Here is a 19567-nt window from a genome sequence, read left to right as displayed (position 1 = left end):
TTCAGCGAAGCTATATATATATATATATATATATATTATATTATATATATTGTAAAAAAATTCCTATATACAAAAATAAAGTTAAGGCTCCAATTTTTACCAAAAACATCTTTAAAGCGTGCTTTATAAAGCCATCGATTTTTACTGACCGATGTTATCACGTTCCATAGTATCAGTAACTCAAAACACAAATTCCACGAAAACGTTAACAACTGATCATCAACAACTACAAACAATAGGAAAAGCCAATAAGAAATTGGACATTTGTAAGAGTGGAAACATATCATGAACGATGATTCCATAAATCTTGTTCCAAACAATTTTCGCCGCTTAAATTCCATCAGCGTTCTCTATCGACCGAAAAGTATGGCCTTCCAAAGTCTTCCTCTGGTATCAAAGGTATGTACCTGGTCCTAGGATCCTTCTTCTTCTCGTACGCGTAAGGAAAGACCATGCTCCTCCTCGTCAAACTAGGTTTGCTACTTCTCGTTTCTATCGGTCTGGGGATTTTCTGAATGTGAGAGTGCGGCGAGTACGTGGAGCTCGTACTCGAAGAGCTCGGACCAACGTCCAAGATATCATTCACGTTCGTCGACGATAATTCTTTCGCGTTCGGATCGATCAGAGGAATATACTTTCTCTCGTCTTTCCCAGAGGTAACAGCCTCGTCTGAATTATTTCCAGAGTCCTTTATCGTCACAGCTTCCGCTTGAACAGCCTTATTCTGCTTGTCAGTAACCACGCGAGACAAGCTAATCTCGTTAGAGACATTGTTCGGAGCCTCAGGAATTTCAATTTCGCTTTTAATCGTAATAGGTACCCAATCGTCCACTTTTGACGTACTACTCTCTGACGTTTGCGTGGACCAATTGTACTTTTCGTGTTCCCAATTCAGAGACCTGGACACGTTGAAATCTTGTCTAGATAAGGTGTTTAAAACGGTAGAATGTTCTATAGGTATCCATTCGTTGCTTTCATCGGTTCTCGTTGAATCGATCTCTTTTTCCTGATAATTTGCCTCGATAATCGCAGGTACTTCCATCGACGTAGCGTTGGAAGAATTCATCGTTCGCCCCTCTCTTAAAGCAGACTCAGTGTTAACAATTCGATCATCTCGGTTCTGTCGTTCAAAGTCCTGTTGGTAGTTATTTGTAGTCAACTCCGGTTCATTGGGCCCTTGATCCTCCGAAGCGATCTCCCCCAAAGGTGGAAAATATTTAGGCTCCTCGTATCGCGATCCAGTTACGAAACTGGGCGTATACTGCGAAATCAGAGGAAGAAGGGTTTGCCTAGCATACCTTTCGGCTTGTGCCAGGATCCCAGCCAATCTTTCTGGCAAGAATTGCACTGTGAAAGCTCTGGACGTCGAGGAAGTCTCCTGTATCTCTTCTTTCTGCTTTTCACGACTGTGAATTTCGTTTCTGACGTTCTGTCTCGCCGAGCGTGGCCTCAAGATCGGCTCTGTGATTTCTGGAAATTTCAAAGACCTGCCTGTTTCCTTCTTATCGATTTGCAGTACAGGTTCCCGTATTTCTGGAAGGAACTCGGTCGTTGGTTCCACCGAAGGATTTGGAGAAGGACTTTTAGCGAACAAATTGGAACCAGAGAATCCTCTGCCTTTCTCAGTCTCCGAATTGTCCAAAGAATTCGAATCTCCATCGCTGGATATGTCGACGATATTCCAAGGGTTTGAGCTACCGCCGCGATTACCCGTTTCCTCGAAGTTGTTCGTCTTGAAACTTTCTTTCCTCTCGATTATGCGCACGTTCCGCTCCTTGGTAAATGGACCCAAACCTTTCGACGAGGACAACGACGCGATTCTCTCTTTCGAGAACGTTTCTATCGGGATATTATCCTTCGCCTCGTAATTCTGTTCTTTGGTAAATGGCCCGATACCACCTGGTTTCTCTTGCAACAGACGTTCTAATGCTGGGGACGTTGAGTTATTCGATTCCACGGGAACGTTGCATTCGCCAGCGAAGAGAGGAAGTAGGACGGGTTTCCCAGATTCTAAGCTCAGACTCTTTTTGCAGACGGAGAGAGTCTTTCCAAAGCTGTCGATAATGGCTACTTTGTCGATGCTCCAGGACACCAAACCCGAAGAGATCCAGCCGCTGTACGCCGTGTACTTGATCTGTAACATTTGCAACAGAATAAATAAGGTTTTTTGTTACACTTTTATACGCATATACATCTCTGTTCGTAAGTATTAGTTACGGAAAAACAAGATGAATTTGACAAATCGTTAGAAGATTATTAAAGTTTGTATTCTTAGTATCACGATGACATTTATATTAGATGTTCTGTTATATTTTATCTATTTACTTTTGTTAAATCAACGAATTACATAGGAACCAATTTTGACAACAATTTTCGCCAAATTTTAATTTTGATACCAAGACTAAATTTGTCAATTTACGATTTTTCTTTACAAATCTCGCAAATTATTTCCACGCTTTTTTACTATATATTTCGAATCGTCATTTCGTAGAAATACCAAATTCCAACTGATTAGTTTCTTCCTTAACAATCTAGTTAGATTCTACGCAAAACTGACAGAAATGTCTCAATAGATCCATGGATTACCTCGATAGCTTCCAAATCCGAAATCGCAGGGTGCGGTACAACGATTTTCTGAAGAATCGAACCAACCAGGAGCTCTTCGTCCTTGCGCGTCATCGCAAACGTATCGTTGAAAGATCCTTCTCCGACCAGAGTTACCTGCAGTTTCCCGTAACTCCTAGCGGGTCTTTCGCTGCGACTATTATACACTTTCACCTGGTACTGGTGAGCACAGAAAGGTTCTTCGTCTCTCGTTACCAGGTAGAGTTGTCCTCTGGCAGGTGATTCATCGCTATAGTAACCCATGTCGCCGCAAGGTCCGCCCATGCTGTTCGCACCGCAAGGAAAACACTCGCCACGAAGAAGACCGTCGTATCCATTGTCGCATGGAAACGCTGGAAATCGGCACTTTGGGCTTACAGAGTCAGTGAACAGCTTGTAGGCCCTTCGATGGTTACACAGGGATCTACCCTCGACAGCGCTTGCTGCAACGTGAACATTTTTGACGCTTGTGTAGTAAAGTCTAAATTATCGTTGTCGCGATTAACGAACAGTTTATTTTATTTTATTTTGCTTTATATGGATAAAGCGACGAGCTAATTGAAGAGGCTTTTTATTCCTGCGTGATAATTAAGCTACGGATTTTTATATATTTATACCAGATGCAAACGTGCAAAGATGCAAAAGACATAAAATATTCAAAGTGAACTATTCGTTGTAATTTTTAGCAGCTGAGAGAAAGAAATCTATTAAAGAAGTAAAATCGTGCGTGCGTTTGCAAATGTAACTTGGGATATAACAAAATATCGACACGCGTCGATACTAACCCAAGCTGCCTTAAGAGAAGAGGGTCGAAGAAGATCGCGATCGAGCATGGTCAGGACATTTTTGAACGTTCAAAGTATCTTTAGGCGACATTTCACGGTGCCAGCGTGACCCGCTTTCTTTAGGACAAAGAATTCGATCCGCGTTGCGGAGAAGGTAACGCAATCCCGAACGACGGTGATCGACGCTCGTGAAAAAGATCCCGCTTTCTAATCTCTGATTTATTGTGCCTCTTGGATTAGATTTTGCCAATAACTCGTAATGAGAACAAATTGTTGCACAAAGGAATAGACAACGGGTATCGTTAAGTATCGTTAACCCGTGAAAGTTTCAAAGATTTTACCGGCCTTTGCTCTATTACCCTTTTGTTCCGAATAAACTCGACGATATCGTAACCTTGTCACAAGTGCGTCAAGTACATCTGGTTATAAAATACACAGAGTGCATTAAGTAAGTCAAGTGCATTACGTGCAACACTTGTGCCAACGTGCGCATGAATCGTATAAAGTGTAGTATACGTATGTGTCTAGGTTTATATGTGATGCGTCATAGCAAGTGGGATGAATGAGATGAAGTTTTAGAATGTGAAAAACGCGCACAATGCGCGTGATATGCAAAAATAAAATATAAAAGGTGTACTCGTAACATTTAGATTAGATAAAACAATTTTCTATCCAGGTTCCATCTTTTTTACTATTTTCATGAGAGTATGAATTCGCGCGAATGTTCTCAGTTTGCTCAATATGCGTTAAATATCACCAAGTGTTGTAATACTTGTAGCAGTGTGTAATAGAAGAGACACTTACACCAGATAATATCCGATACAGCACCAAGGAAGAGATTCGAGCAGCCTGTCTGCATTCTGCCCCCATTGGGATAGAAATCGACGTCGCCCATAGGCTGCCAGGATCCCAAACCACCGAGCAACAGTTGTTCACCATTACTGTGAATCACATCGACGAAGTTGGCATCCGTTTTGTCGAGTCGGGCTCTAGGATCCTGAGACTCGAACAGTGGTCCTGCAGGATCTAATCCTGTGAATTACGCCGATTCTTAGACAACGTTCTGGTTCAAGAATATCGCTCGAACGGAAATTCATTCGTACCGTATCGCTATTGCTATTAATTAAGTTAAAAGATGGAAAGTTTGATGTTGAAACGAGTGTAAACGAAATCTACGGCTGGATAAAAGCGCAGTTAATGAAAAATCGTTGATAAAGTAGAAAATCGAGATCAAAAAATCGTCGACGCGTGAAAAAAGATGGAAATTATCGGAATGGCAATCGCGACACATTTACTTGGAACGCCTTTGCAAAAGACCTCGTCACAGTTTCTGGTGAACGGTCGCACGATTAAGATATGGATCGGAGGGGTTGCTCAACCTCTCGCCATTTTTCCAAGCCTGTCTCGATGCTCGTTCGCCGCGTTCGCGTATTGATCTTTCGCGTAGCCTTTTTCATTTGAATAAATCACAGCGAGAAGGGCAACGAATTCATAAACGCGTATACGAATATATTTACGCTTCGATGATCACATCGATTAACTTATCAAAGCGTAGCGAGCGTACTCGATGATTTCTTAGAGCAAAGTATTTACCGAAGGTTAGTCGCGAGAGAACTCGAAGAAAAAGTTTAATCGATTCAACGATTAACGAATAATCGTAGTTGCCCTTTACGCTTAGTCGGACTGAACTTTAACAGCTTGGATCTCCTTTTACCGATGGAAACTCGCCTCTCGAAGGACATCGAGACTACAGCTACTATCCGTAACGCGTTGCTCAACTCGGCCGCGATAACTGCATCACATTGCCCAAATACAGAACGAACGAGGCAATCGTTAACACGCCACGAATAAATCACAAACAGCTGCGTACGGAAAAAAGCGCTTCGCCGTACCTGTGATTCTGGAGACGTTTCCCAGCTCAGCGCCGGCAAATCCAGCCACGTGAGCACCCAGGCTGAAACCGATCAAATGAACCTTCTCCAAAGGTACGTTCAAACTTCGCACTAGCTTGGCCAATTGTCGGCCGACCAAACGAGTGTTGGCAGCCGCCCTTACGTAGTTGGGAACTGCGCTTCCTGGTCCCCAGTCCACGCATACTGAAAAGATACGCTCGGCTCGAAGATGAAGCTCGTTAAAGTGAAAAGAGAAATTTACGTTGATCGTATGGCCAGGTGGTAAGAGGGCAATGAAATTTTCTGATACCAACCGTGAATAAGCATTTGACGCGTGATCGACTCCTCGCTTTTATACCAAACGGTTGTTTCGTGTAAAGTTTTCCATGAAATCTATCGTCACGAATAGACCGTGGATTTTTCTGCATTCGCCAGAAATTAGAAAATGTAAAAATACGCGAAACCACGTACATAGAGCATTCGAAGCATAGCATCTCTGGATAATAATATTTAGCGAATGAAGCGAATAATTGCTTAGGTTTCGTGTCTTCGATCGTGTTTACAGAAATATGAATCTGCATAAATATTCACAGTCTATCGTACGTAGTAATCGTGGAATTAGAAAGAATTACTACGAACCTATATTACATTCATGCACAGTCATTAGCGCGGATCTCATTTCATAAACCCAGACGTGATCGCAGCTGGATCCGAATCCATGTACAATCACTTTGGTGGGTAGATCGGGATCTATGGCACGGTGTGCGTTATCGTTTATGTCATCGGCGGGAACTTCCATCGGAATCGATCTTGCCTTTCTGCTACCGTACACTAGAAATCTGCAACATACCGAAAGAAATAATTAAAACCGGTTTCATATTTCGTCGAGTGCTCGTTCCAATTAATTGCCGATAGAATTACAAAAGATCTAGGAACTTTTAAAACACAGAGTCGATCAATCTGTTTTCCGAGTGGTTCATATATCCACCCATGCGCGATTGCACTTATTCGTAAATGCAACTAGGCGTGCTTCTTACAACGCATCGCCTTACTTACGAAAGATGTAACGAAACTACAGGCGTGTTTTTGCCAAGCTAGGTCACAAGCCAGATATCATTTCTATCTTCGCGTTATCCGAACGCTGCACGAAATAACGGTAATCATCGCGAAGGAAACGTAGTTTAGTCGCGAGAAGGAGCTGCATCGTTGCATTTACCGAAAGATTCGTAAGAAACGTAAAAATCTGAATACATTTATGACGAGACGTATAGATAGAAAATCAGGAATCATTTCGCGTGGTAGTTTATGTTCCAATACCTAGTGCCAACATCCTTAGGTGGTGACGGGAGCATCTCCAAGTAACTGAATGGTCCCGTGTCCTCGAAACAGCCGACATCTTCGTAGCAAACTTTCGAGACTTCTCTCTTGGTCCTATGATGCAATTGCTTGTGCAAGGTCCACTGTCGCATAGATTCGACGACCGCTCGAAAAATTTCGGCATCGTTCTTCTCGTCCGCGGATTCGTCGAGAGGCGTCGGCCACTCTTGCGCAACCGTTGGGTCTCCTGCGGATGAACGACGAAATAAATATGACTGAAACGCTTCTTTCAAGGTCGAAGCACCGATTCTCTCTTTCTCTTCGATCGAACGGCGAACTGTTAAGAATTTTCTACAAACAGAACTACTCGTAAGACAAGATGGTGGAATCGAGTAATTTGCGTCGAAAATTTTACTTCCTTCCTACTAGCAAGCATGTATTTACCATAAATCTATTTTGGTTTTATTATTAAATCTCAAGCTTCCCGTATAAAAAAAATTGACACACCGTGCATCATCGTAATGTTATCTTTTTAGTCGCGTATATTTTTCTACTCTATGCAAGTTTGTATGCTCTATTGGAAACTTGCCGAAAAAATAAATACATTTTTTTCGCTCTCGTCGCCTGTTTCGTTTCCCGCTAAACCGTTTAACCTTCGTCCGACGAGACCCGTTCCAACAGTTAGCAACTCTTCTAACGCGTATAGCGCAGGAGAGCGTCTTTTATTTTGCGCGTCTGGGAATGCAAAGAGTCGATAAACTCGACTACCGATGCGCCTGAACCGGATCGTCGGACGAGAACTGGACCGATCGGTACACCAAATTGTTCGGAACGAATCGAAGATTTGGGATCCGAACTACACGCATCGCGGGTCAGATTGATAGATTCGCGCGAAACTTGGTAACGGTTTCCTTGGCTCGTTGCACTGTTATTAGCATAACGCCTGAATAACAATCTCCTGGAACGCAATGTTTTTTTCTTCAAGCTTGACGCCACACGGGAAGACATCGATGTAACTCGGCAAGTAAACCAAGCCTGCTTCCTTCTCTCACGCCGCTGCCGGCCAACAAAAGGCCGAGGTTTTGCGAACGAGAAACTCAACGATCGAAACTCTAACGAGCTGGCTCGAAGACACAAAACCTGTCTACTGACCGCAGCCTCCGACGCGATATTCGTGAGAAGGGAAAGTTTAAGCGATCGATAAGTCGATCTAGCAACCTGTCGGCCCACGAGCATTAGAAAATTGCGGCTGATTTATCGTCCGGCAGATCGATGCCGAGGAACTCGCGCGTCCAGCACGGAAAGTAACTGCGAGTCTTTGAATCCTTTCGAGATATCGCCGAGATACTCGTTGCGATGTTTCCAATTATCGTTTATTATTATCGTTTATATTAAAAATTCTACATTCTGTGCTGCTATCGCCTGTAACACGGCGATCTAGCGATTTGCAGGTCGGTCTTCGCGCGTAAAATCGGGATGACCTCAACCTTAATTTCGAGTAATCGGATACCAATACCGGATGCGAATTTCTAAATTTCTCTTAGTAACTTTTTTTAAAAAATGCCACAGATTTCTCTTTTAGATGTTTCTACGTCGAAATTTATGCAAATGTTTGAAGTATTAGGGCACCAGACTTGCTCGTACGTTGCTTGGGTCGTAGAATTTTTATTGCCTGCGCCATAAGCGTTAAAGCGATCTTGGGAAATACGTTACATCGAAGATTCAATTTTATCCAAAGCATTCTCCGTTTAATCGAAGAACTTGGAACGGCGGAAAATCCGAGGCAGCCGTCGCTCGGGGATTGGGGGTCGAGGAGTCGCGGATCAGGATTGCGACTGTCTCCTGAACTTACGACCTAGATCCGTGTGCCGACGTGAAAAAACTGAAAGGCGGAGGGATCGCGATATCTGAAAGAATAAGCGTCTGGAGGAACAAGTTCTCGAGCAACGGTTCCGATCTTAAGAAGCGAATAACGAACGATCCCTCGATAATTGGAACGTCTGGATAAAAGTAATAAAAAGACGATGGCGGTGTACGATACGAGACAGAGGCGGCTAAAAGTAAAACGCGGAAAGAAAATCGGACGAAGAAAGTTGCTCGTATCGACGGGTAGAGGCGGCGAGGTCGGTCGAGATAAGAAAGAGAAACTCTTTTTGTTCGAACGGCCGATTATCTCGCCAGAGATCGGAAGAGAATACGAGCGGAGGCGGTATATTCGCCCGCGAATAGGTAACCAGGATCGCAGTGGCGGTGGATGAACCGACCGGACGAGTCTAGCCGGGGAGAAATTCGGAAAAAGAAAGCCAGGAGCCCGAGGAATAGGCCGTTAATGGTCGGCTAGATCGGAGAGCGGTTCGAGTCGCTGGAGTTTTTGTTGGTGGAACGAGCGTCTGGCAAAAGGAGCATGGTCTCGAGACAGGGAGAGGCATGGAAAAGGGAAATCAGCAGAGTTGAAATCAGGACTGACCGTGTGTGACTCGCGCGACCGATCCGAGCACCTCGTCGCCTCGTTTAAAAGCCGGCGGGTGACTTTCCAACGACGATTCGCCGCGGAAAAATCGGAGGCTAACAGCGCTTCCACGCCGACGTACGTTTATACGGCGATTTCCGTGCGACATAACAACGAGTGTACGAGTCGGCCTCTCTTACTTCCGCAATTACAGAGTAACGTAAAATAAATGTGCTGCGTCGTACGAGTATCTTCCTATATTTTACTCTTGGACGCGTACCTTATACGCACGCTGCGATACACGTATATCTTCGTACGAAAGAGCGTCCCCGTCTATTCGAGTCTAGTCGAGCAGGCTGTGTCAAGGTTTCTGTAGGAATGACTCGCACAGACGATCCAGTCTGACCGTTTTACGCATCGTCAATGATAATTAGTACGTGCCACTTGACCGACGAATCGAAAACGAAGCCAACGGAACCGCAAACCCGGTAATTCTTCGATTCCTCGAATTTCCTCTATTCGTCTATTCGTATACCAATAAATTCCAGAGTCTGCGGATTCCGACGTCGCGATGACTCGAGCGAAATTGCGTTTCGATTAACGACGACGTTCGTATCGTTCGTTCGAACGGCGTCGTAATCGCCTATTTTGTATAGCTAGGGAGAAACATAGACAAACGTAATTGCCGGTGTTAACGGAGATTCGATCTAAAAACCGACGCGATGTCTCGATAGCGCAGGCGAAATCCATCAATTATACACCTGGCAGAGTCGTTAGATCGCTCGACAAGCGTGTATCCTGCGAGACAACCAGACTGCGTGAATAATTAAACGCAGATAGCCGATCATTTAACGAAATGGAAAACACCGGGGAAAACATAGCTGTGACGTGTCGAGCCCCCATTCTACTTTTTCGTATCGCTGATAGATCGACGAGTTTACGTAATTTCAGGAAAAATTATATATCGGTTACGAAATAACTGGAATATACATCGGTCGGACAAATATAGAACCAGATTTCGTTGTTTCGTTGGGCCGAGGCAAAATTGCCTTATATCATGGTTAATTCACGAACATTCGATTACGGTGTAAAAATTTTCTCTCTTTTTAGAGCTACTGGAAAAATTTTGTAACGACTTGTTATAAAACGCGAATATCACGATTGAACGTTTGCCGTGCAATCGGAGAACGAACAAGCGGTATACCATTATCGATCGAAGAAATCTAGCGTTTCTTCGTCGTGAATATGATTGATAAGATTAATGAAAGCGTTAACTAGAGGAGTAAAACGAACGCCAATCGCCGTACGCAATCGTTTCAGCGTAGATGATTCCTTGGATGACACGAGCGAAGCTTTCGAAATCGCTTTAGAATATTGCTTCACCTTCGATAACCGTAATGAAACCACGTTTCAGTGCATTTATAATTCGATCGCGTACATATACGTTGATGATGTCGCAATTAAGACGTTTGAATTAATAATTCAAGTCCGATGATCACTTAGTCTGGAAACTACCATTGCTTTTCAGCCAACGAGAGCGTCAAGTGCGCGCAACGTTGATTTCAAGCGAGATCTCCAAGTTATGATTATGGTCGAGTGACAATACTCATTGCGAATAACGATTAGATCTTCCAACATGTTCTTTGTAATTCTAAATAGATGTTAGATTATGCATTGGATATCTAGGTACATACGCGACACGAAGATGCCATCGGTACAGAGATTTAACGGTACAGAGATACTTTAAACGCTCTCTGCAACGGGATTCCTTCGGATACGTCACCTCTGTTAGTGCAACGGCGATAACTTATCACCTGGTTCCTAAATAAAAACAGCTGATGTAAGTTCAACGATGTTTTAACCCACTGTTAGTATAATATTCAAACGATCCATTACTCTATACAACGCTTCGTTTATAGTATATACATAGAAATGAGCGACTCTATTATACTCTATCCATAATCGTCGTTAATTTACACGCGTTAATAACTTTCTCTATATTATTCTTATTCGATACAGATGAATTTTTATTACTAGATATCTATTACATTTATTTTCACTTGTTCCAGATTCCCATGCTTTTAAAATAACGTTTCTCGTTCTATTCAGAAAATCTAGTAGAGTAATTTTAAATTTGATTATTGCGCGAACGAACGAATCTTGGCCTCCTCGTTTTGAAAAGCTACTCGCACATACCGCACGCACGTTGCAATTTATCGCTCTCGAACAAAAGTGGATACAAAGGAAACGACCGACAAAAACAAAACACGCAACGATCGCGTTTACCCAACGCCGCCATTGTTCCGATATCTCTGGTATCGCGTGCATCCGGATCCCTCGTAATCGCTATCGACGAATTTCTAGACCGAACAATCCCATCATGGAACAATGGTGCAATAAAGGAACAATTTCTTGCGCGAAGAACACGAAACTAGCTGTATGTGGGACACAGCGGTGATCCGATAGGGAGCTGGTTCTCACGATAGGAAGGGATAATTTCTAGTCGCACGTTGGATGTCTCGCTGTTTGTCCTTTTCACGACCGTGTTTGTTCTTTGAACGACGTAACAACGAATCGCAGTGGATGTAGACGATGCGACGGATCGATTTGGATCCTAGCGCGTACGATCGAATACCCAGGAACTTTCTTTGACAAATTTTTCTTATTTTCTAATGGATTCGAAAATCGGCAAAAGTTTTAAATATCGAAACTTAATTCTTACTCGCACACTCGTTGTATATCTGTAGCACTTTGGTTACCTACATAAGGTTTAAAGAACTTGGTAACGCAGTATCCAGCGAGTCGAGGTCATCGAACTCCGATCGCATAATCAGCGTTCTCTTATCCGCGGATCGGTGTTCCGTTCGCGAGCTGTCTATTCGTCATGCACCAGTCTTCTCGATTCACTTTTCACGACCCAAATTCGGACACGAACTTACTTACATACGTTGGATTTATATTTGAATCTTGACCAGGTCTTTTAGGTGGAAAATGTCGAGTGTGGAACCGTTATACCGTATTCTTCTACTTGGCACCGATACTCCGCTGTCCCTATCCTGCTGACCTTAAAACTGAATTCATGGCCCGGCCTCTGGCATTCGTCGAGGAAACCCGTTACGAAACTCTGCCTCCGATCTTAAGGGAATTTCGCTCTATGCGCTATATCGCATATTATCGAACGACACGAGTGACTCATGGAAAAAAAGAAAGTCCAGTCGGGTTTTCTTCCTGAAGAGGAGGAGATATGGAAGTCTGTCGGTAAGATTGGAAGAAAAGTGACTGATCGTTTCGGAACGGAAATGCGGTTCGATTCGCGGATATGCGGAGGAGCTTGAAAGCGAAAAGAAAGTGATGAAAGAGGAAAAATAGGCGTGTCATTGCCACATAATGGGTCATGTAATTACTTCGAGAAAAAGCCTACATCTTTACTTTTGTATATCCCTGCTATAAGTAGAGCTATAAGTAGATTTCTATCGCTGTTTCTTGTTGCCTTCGACTTAACTACAAGGTTACCATTTTTTGGTAATATCCTTTGCTATAAATATATAAGCGTGCTCCCTATCGCGTCTATTGCATTGTAACACTATCGGAGTAAGGATCTTGTACTTATTTTTCTATTACAAATTCATCCACTCGTTCCTCTATCAGTCAACCTCGTAATAGTCAGGTCATAAAAGAACAACACGAGGAATCAAGCGGAGAGCCGTTCAGTTAGTTACGTTCGGAGATAGAGAGATGGAGGTATTTTTTACTCCGAGCAACGAGCCTCCCGCGACCAGACTGCTTTTGCATCTGAAAGGATCCACGCGGAAAGTGGCCGCGTCACGTGACGATAGTAGTCGATGAAAGTTACCGATCCTTACGACTACGCCTTTCTCGTTTCACCGTTCACAAAGATACGATAAATCTACTCTCAAGGTCTCTGAGTGTTGTTGCCTCCCAACGGTAATCAGATCGGTGAATTAGTTAGCGCGATATGTTCTTCTCTCGCGGTACTCTATTTCCACCGTGATCAGTACCGCGGAGAGAAAGGACGAAAAAGGTAGAAGGACTAAGATTATCCATAACGTATTTCTAGAAATACGATATTACGACGTAATATAATATCGAAATTTGCGAAATAGAAAGAATTAAACGGGAAGTTAATGGTCGCGTACTTCATATTACATGTAAACATATATGAAAGAAAATAGGAAGCGTTCGTAGCCAAATGCGTCCATAAATTGGAACGATCGCCGCGAGAAGTCGGAAGATCGTGAACAGCTCTCACTGGTCGGACTAAGCACCGATAAATTTCTAACCGGAAGGCTGCCGGTTAAAGAGAAAGAGAATAAGAACGGGAAGTGGACAATAGTTGGTTCTTTCGCAATCTGTAACGATGAGCGTTCACCTTGCTTCGAATGTTCGTCGCGTTTTTCGTTTCCTATTTCGGAAATCCGAGTGCACATTTTTGGACATAAAAATCATTGGAAAGTTGCAACGTCCGAAAGTCGGTAGAACTTTTAATGGATAGAAGAAAGCCGTTAGATATTTGCTTCTTTGAACGCAAAATATAGACACGTTTGATCGACATACGTGCGCGTTCGATAATCAACGGTGAAAAATGAAATAGTAATAAGTACAGAGAAAGCTGGCGGAGGCGGTGAACGGCAATGAAATATGTGAAAATTAAATTTTCAAGCGATGTCGTATACGATAATTGGAAGAGGGTGCGGTTTAAGTATTACGCTTTCAAGAATGACTTCTCTCTTTGTATAACACTTAAGCGTTTTGTCGACATCTGCTGAAGTAATGTTTGTCTTCGAAGCGGTGTCTAAAGTGCCTGAGATATTTGCACAAAAGTAGGCTCGCGATTAGTGAAAGTATTATTTTTAAAAAGATTGTATTTTTAGCCATTGATATCATTCGTACGAGTATCCTTAAACGATCTAATCGGTCGTTTCAAAATGGCTCGTAAAAGGAATCTTGAAACTATTATCGAGATATTAGTTTTCAGCATAAACGAGCAATCGTCCGCCTCGTAAGGTGTTAGCTGATCGCGAAGAGGATTCTCGAGGAGAGCGAAAAAAGGAAACGGACATCGTTTGGCGGAGAAAGTATCTGCTAAGTATTCGGTCTCTTCCTACGCGCATCGAAACACTCGTAAAGATTTTACGTCCACTGTATATCTTGGTTCCTTTCCTCGTGCAAAAGTATGTTAACCCCGATCCAAAAGAGATTGGGAAACGTTTCGATCGCTGCACCGATTAGCTTTGCTTCTCGTGGGCGAGCCGAGAAGAAGTTGTCCGAGTTTATTGACATAGAAATATCTAAATTCCATTGCCGTAACGAGATAGCAATCGCTATGGAACCATATGTCCACGATCGATTGATTTTTCGTAGCATATGACGTTAAAAGGTAGCATGCGTGAAAAGAAACAACGAAATATTTGAAATATTTAAGGTAATGGATTATATCATACAATCGTTGACGCGTGTTGCTCGGTGCCAACTTCCTTCCTTCGTTTTCCTGTCAGAACTCGACCAACGCTAATCTGTTTACAGTCACGCAACACGAAACAGCCGCGAACATTATTACGACCTATTACCGCGTTAAGAAGAAAAAAATTGCAGGTAGTATTTAGTAACAAGGAATAATGTTTTTCGTAAATTTAGAAAATTTCTGCCCTTTCGAAGGAACAACGAATTTGAATAGACCACAGACCGTGTTAACGTTTCACGGTGTACGATCGCAAAATGATCTTGGGAATAATCCTAAATATGATATTACCTTGACAAATGTTACGCCATAGAAAGAAATTAACTTTCCCAAATTTATCACGACTATGACAAAATTGTTTCCAGCGAACGTTTACTTTTTACTTCAATCGCAACGATTTGATCGCGTAACTAACTGATTTTGATCTCGTTGTGTAATGACTGATGGGAGCGTCGTTGATCTCGAGAGAAGTCTAGGCTGAAGCCTTGACGAGGAATAAATTACACGAATTCATTCTCGCATCATCGAATTCTCACGTTCCGTTCCCGTTCGCGACATAATCGGAATCGAACCTACCGAGGATTTCTTTCCATGCTTTTCCTTCTTTTCTTACTGTCGTAACGCGTCGTATTTCCGTCCCGTTGACTACGATGACACCGAAATCGCCAACAGGATAAAGCCAGAGAATGACGTGCAATTATATTCCGGAAGTGCAACAACGGAAGAGGAAGATAGTTTGCTAACCCTGGCCTGTTGTGGAACGGTATTTCAAAATTACTCCGCACCTCGATGGTCGCGCGGTTAACTACCACTTCTTATCTACACGTAGCTTTCTACTTAATTGATAAATTGAATTCTATTAGCGAGACGTTTAACAGTCATTTCCATTTGGCAGTAAATTAAAAAGTAAGGGAATTTTACAAAGTGATCCTCCTTGTTATTGACATTCTGAAATTCAATATTCGCTTCTAACATTCATTATTTTATGTATACGCACATTGACCCTCTGAAATCGACGAGACACGTTGAACGTAGTAACACGCTAATATGCAATGCACGTATCAACTAGTTTTCTGGCTTCCGACATAAAATTTAGAAGCACGCAGATGTCCTAATATCCCGATGACCTACTGCCGAATCATTTCAACGCAAGAGCCGACTGGGTCACGAAATTCGAAGGTCCCGTTTATGAACCGATTCCTATCCGATCACCAGTTTGACGCGTCCGACTCTACGATCCTCTTTCGTTAGAGAAATTCTACGCGCGAAAAACTACAGATAACATTTTGGTCTAGAAAAGTTAGATCCGGCACGAGTCGTTTGACGAACCTGGTTCGTGTCAAAAGCTGATGACGCGACACTTGTATTAAGGAAATTAGACGCGACGTACAATAGCCGTAGTGACAATTTGGAACGATAGCACGTTTGAATCATCGAGAATAGAAAACGGAGGTGCGTATCCACCTCGATGAATTGTCGTGAACGTACTATGCGTCCGAAATATACGCCGATAAAATCTGCCATTGTACACACCGCATTGAAAGTAGGTTATTACTGAAAAAGAAAGCGTTTACAGACTGAAATTTGTTCGGGTCATTTTCATTGTTTCGATTATAGAATAGATTCCGTGCGAAGACGCGTCGAATTAACTATAAAACAAAAAAAATTAACAGAAGAAGCCTTGCATAGGTATGAAATTTTCCTCGTTCCGAAAATTCTTCCTTCTTTCCATAGTGTGCTAAGTATTAAACGAATAATCGCGCATTTTTTACTTTCTGCGGATTTTTTTACATTGACCTATGAATCACGAGATGACAAGAATTAAGATCTCTCTGTTAAGGACAAGAAAAGTAACTGGATCCAGTTTCATGGTCATGGGAGCAGTAAAAATTTATGTATATACACGTATGCATGCCACGATTTTATGTTACACAAATGTAACATGATTACGCATACGTCTAAGCAAATAAAAAGTTCGTCGAACTTTGTCTTTTTTGACGATCGTCAAAGTACGTTATACGCTCTAGTGTTACGACATTGAATATTTTAAGCCACCAGTCATGCACAGTACCTGTTACCTTCTTCATTTTTCGCTTAAATATTTTTTTACTCAAATTTCTGTGGAGTTTCACGACCCTATCGTAGACGCCACTTTCGCAAATGATCGCCGCGTGTTTCGCACGGTGAACGCTCGTGAACGACCGAAACGCGGCGAAATTTATTCGCAAATTTCGTGTACCAGACGACACGACTTTTCGAGACAACTTACATAAAAACCTCGGCGATGCGTGCAATGATATTATTATTATTATAATAATATCGTCGCTTTCACTGACTCTGGAATAATTTCATTACGATAAACTGGTCATGAAATTTTCGTACCTACATACGTGTTTTCGTATCCGTCATGGTTCACCATTTTCAAGCGATCGTCTATCGATCGTTAAACGCGAATTGAGAGTATACATTACCATCGTTACGAACGTAGTAATTTTTATAAGCTGTGAGTCTTTCCAATACAAAGCGAGATAATCTCAAATTTAGCTAGAAAAACACAAAAGAGCGATTTGTTGGTTACTTGCATCGAATATTCTAATCTTTGTGCACTGCAATCTCTTAGCGATGGTAACGTAAATTGACGATGCGGTTCACGAATGCAATCAGACTCGAGGAAAAAGTTCCTCGAGCCTCGCCCAACGACGTAAGTGAAAACAGACGTTAGTAGATAGGTACCGGTTAGGAAACGCGCTTAAAATTTGAGGCATCGTCGTTGATGACCTCAACGTCCGATTACATGATTAAATAATTGTCCTCGATTCGTTAACGGTTAATAGAACGGAATTTACCAAGTGTACGCTGAGGGAATGAAGAAGCACCGCGATTAATAATACAAGTCACCCGAACACATTAGGTGTTTACCTCGTTTATCGGACAACTTCTAATTAATAGTTTCCATTCAACATCATGACAGACGTGCTAATCAAATCGAATAAAAAAAGGTCAAACGACTAATAATGCTAATAAAATGTACTTATAACTGAAAATGATCCAAATTTGGTCTACAAATTATTAAAAAAATCACCGGTGAAAAATAATAAAAATATAAAGAAACATACCATAGAGGCTGATGCATCCGAGTATCCAAAAACTTAACAAGAGTTTGTTAATCATCTCACGTTGGTAGACCGGCTGGAGAGACGAATCTTTTTTTCAAAAATCCATCGTTCGCGTACCGATTTGAAAATGCAAGGAGAGCACGTGTTCACAGTTCGCGAATCTTCCGAACACGCAAGGATCAGTGTTCTTTCATTCTCTTGATCGCTTCGTTGACCAACGAAGAATTGTACGAAACAATGGAGAAACTGTTAAACGCCTGAAGTCAGACAGAAAATATAGACGATCGATCCAAGTTGCCGCGACTTGCTCGATCCTCGAAGCAATAGTTTTTTTTTATGCTTCTCCTTATCGATTTTCTCTCTTTGTTCGATGAATATCAGTGTCTCTTAGAATTTACATAACTTTCGTTCCATAGCGTTTATCCACTTTCTCCAAATTGCTGACTTAATTTGAAACAAATTTCGTTTTACGGCGAATAGTCTGTGGTTTTAACGGAAACTCTTTCAAAGGAAATTCTTGAAGAAAAAAATGGAAACGAGATCGAATTTAAAAAATCGTAATTGTCAAAGAAAGACGCTTTTTTCAGCTGGCTGAATTCTTCAACTTCTCCTGCTTTCTCCTTCTAAAGACTTGGCGTACTTTTAAACGCTCAAGCGATCAACGATCGAGCGCACCGCTCATACGATTTATACTTGCGCGATGGTATTTACTTGACTGATGAAAAGTTTGTTCGCGTGGTTTATCGATCGTTTACGATCCGGACACTCTTCCAATACAATCGCATTATCAATCTGCAGATAATCGAAAGAAACAACGTCGTTTCATGTCAATGTTTTATAATCGACGATCAAATTGCAATCGAGTACTCTTCCAGCGATCGTAGCGATGAAATAACGAAAATCGATAAGATTCAACGTCGATTCGCTAGATTTCGAATAGCTTGATCGTTCGATCACCGATATATCACGCGATATTGCACAGATTTCGCGTTTTCATTGTCCGGATCGCTTTCGAGGCGATCTCGAAGCTCGGTTTTCACAGAGCGGCGCACTCCGGCAAAACGAGAAGCCTGGAGCGCCAGCAGAAACTAAGAGAGAGTTTGTGCGATCGCGCTACACCTGCAGGAACACCAGAGCTGCTACCTCGTGGCCTACTATAACAGAACTGACTCCCACCATAGTGTGACCACGTCTCTTTACTTGCCATAAGCGAACGGTGTTTACTCGCCGTGTCTTCCGACGACAATCATTCCCTCCATTGGGATCTCTTCACGATGTTATCCACGACAACTTTGCCTTTCCGTTGTTCCATCGGTTCACTGAGCATTCAAAGGGATTTATTATCGTTTCCTTTAGGCTATTTAAACGAAATTCCTCCTCTCTATGCCCATTAATCCTTAATATAATACAACTAAATAGAAACATATTGTGTATATATATATATATATATATATATATATGTATATATAAAATTCTAATATTCAGAATAGAACATCGTAGTGCAAATTGTCTTCTTTATTTCAATTGCAAACTATCGTTTTTGTAAAACTTTTTTGTAAAATTTTGATAAATAGTTTTAGAATATTTTAGAAAACGACATTACTTTCTTGTCGCGTAAAAACATTAGATGTGCAACGAACCACACTATTTAATTCTTAATGCGTCCTATCACCTTATGGACAGCGTGTATACCATGTGTCGTTGCCTAACAAAGGCCGCAAAATTTTCTCGTGCTGTCGCAATAGAGGAGTTTCACTATTATCGAAAGCATCCGCACAATCACATACAAACAACGCATTAGTAAATATTATATCATCGTACCGAAACCGAAAATGGATTGTTGACTGCTCCTTCTCACGATAGAAAGGATCGTGACTCGCTTTCGCGAACAATCGCTAACTAAGATCGATTAATGCAATCGGCGC

At 42.0% G+C, this 19567-nt stretch overlaps 1 protein-coding gene across 1 annotated transcript; it reads right to left on the bottom strand.

Moving 5' to 3' along the window:
• Window positions 1–15: 15 nt before the first annotated feature.
• Window positions 16–19028, bottom strand: LOC126926599 (uncharacterized). The gene is made up of 7 exons (XM_050742974.1): window positions 17643–19028; window positions 6599–6845; window positions 5921–6120; window positions 5282–5485; window positions 4194–4421; window positions 2587–3047; window positions 16–2134 (listed from the first exon to the last, which is right to left on the bottom strand). Exons 1-7 carry the CDS (start codon window positions 17695–17697, stop codon window positions 341–343), a joined length of 3189 nt encoding a protein of 1062 aa, XP_050598931.1. The 5' UTR covers window positions 17698–19028; the 3' UTR covers window positions 16–340.
• Between the last annotated feature and the right edge of the window lie 539 nt (window positions 19029–19567).

Source organism: Bombus affinis, chromosome 18, assembly GCF_024516045.1.
Source record: "Bombus affinis isolate iyBomAffi1 chromosome 18, iyBomAffi1.2, whole genome shotgun sequence".
NCBI classification, from domain to species: Eukaryota; Metazoa; Arthropoda; class Insecta; order Hymenoptera; family Apidae; genus Bombus; species Bombus affinis.
The sequence above is the reverse complement of the archived record's forward strand: the minus strand, read 5'-3'. Positions and strand labels throughout refer to the sequence as shown.

What these genes read in the sequence shown, in the direction of transcription:
- LOC126926599 (XM_050742974.1), bottom strand. Translation starts at nt 17,697, where the DNA reads ATGATTAACAAACTCTTGTTAAGTTTTTGGATACTCGGATGCATCAGC. An exon ending in CGGATGCATCAGCCTCTATG is followed by an intron (nt 6,846 to 17,642) that starts GTATGTTTCTTT and finishes GTTCATCCGCAG; the next exon opens with GAGACCCAACGGTTGCGCAA. An exon ending in CCTAAGGATGTTGGCACTAG is followed by an intron (nt 6,121 to 6,598) that starts GTATTGGAACAT and finishes GGTATGTTGCAG; the next exon opens with ATTTCTAGTGTACGGTAGCA.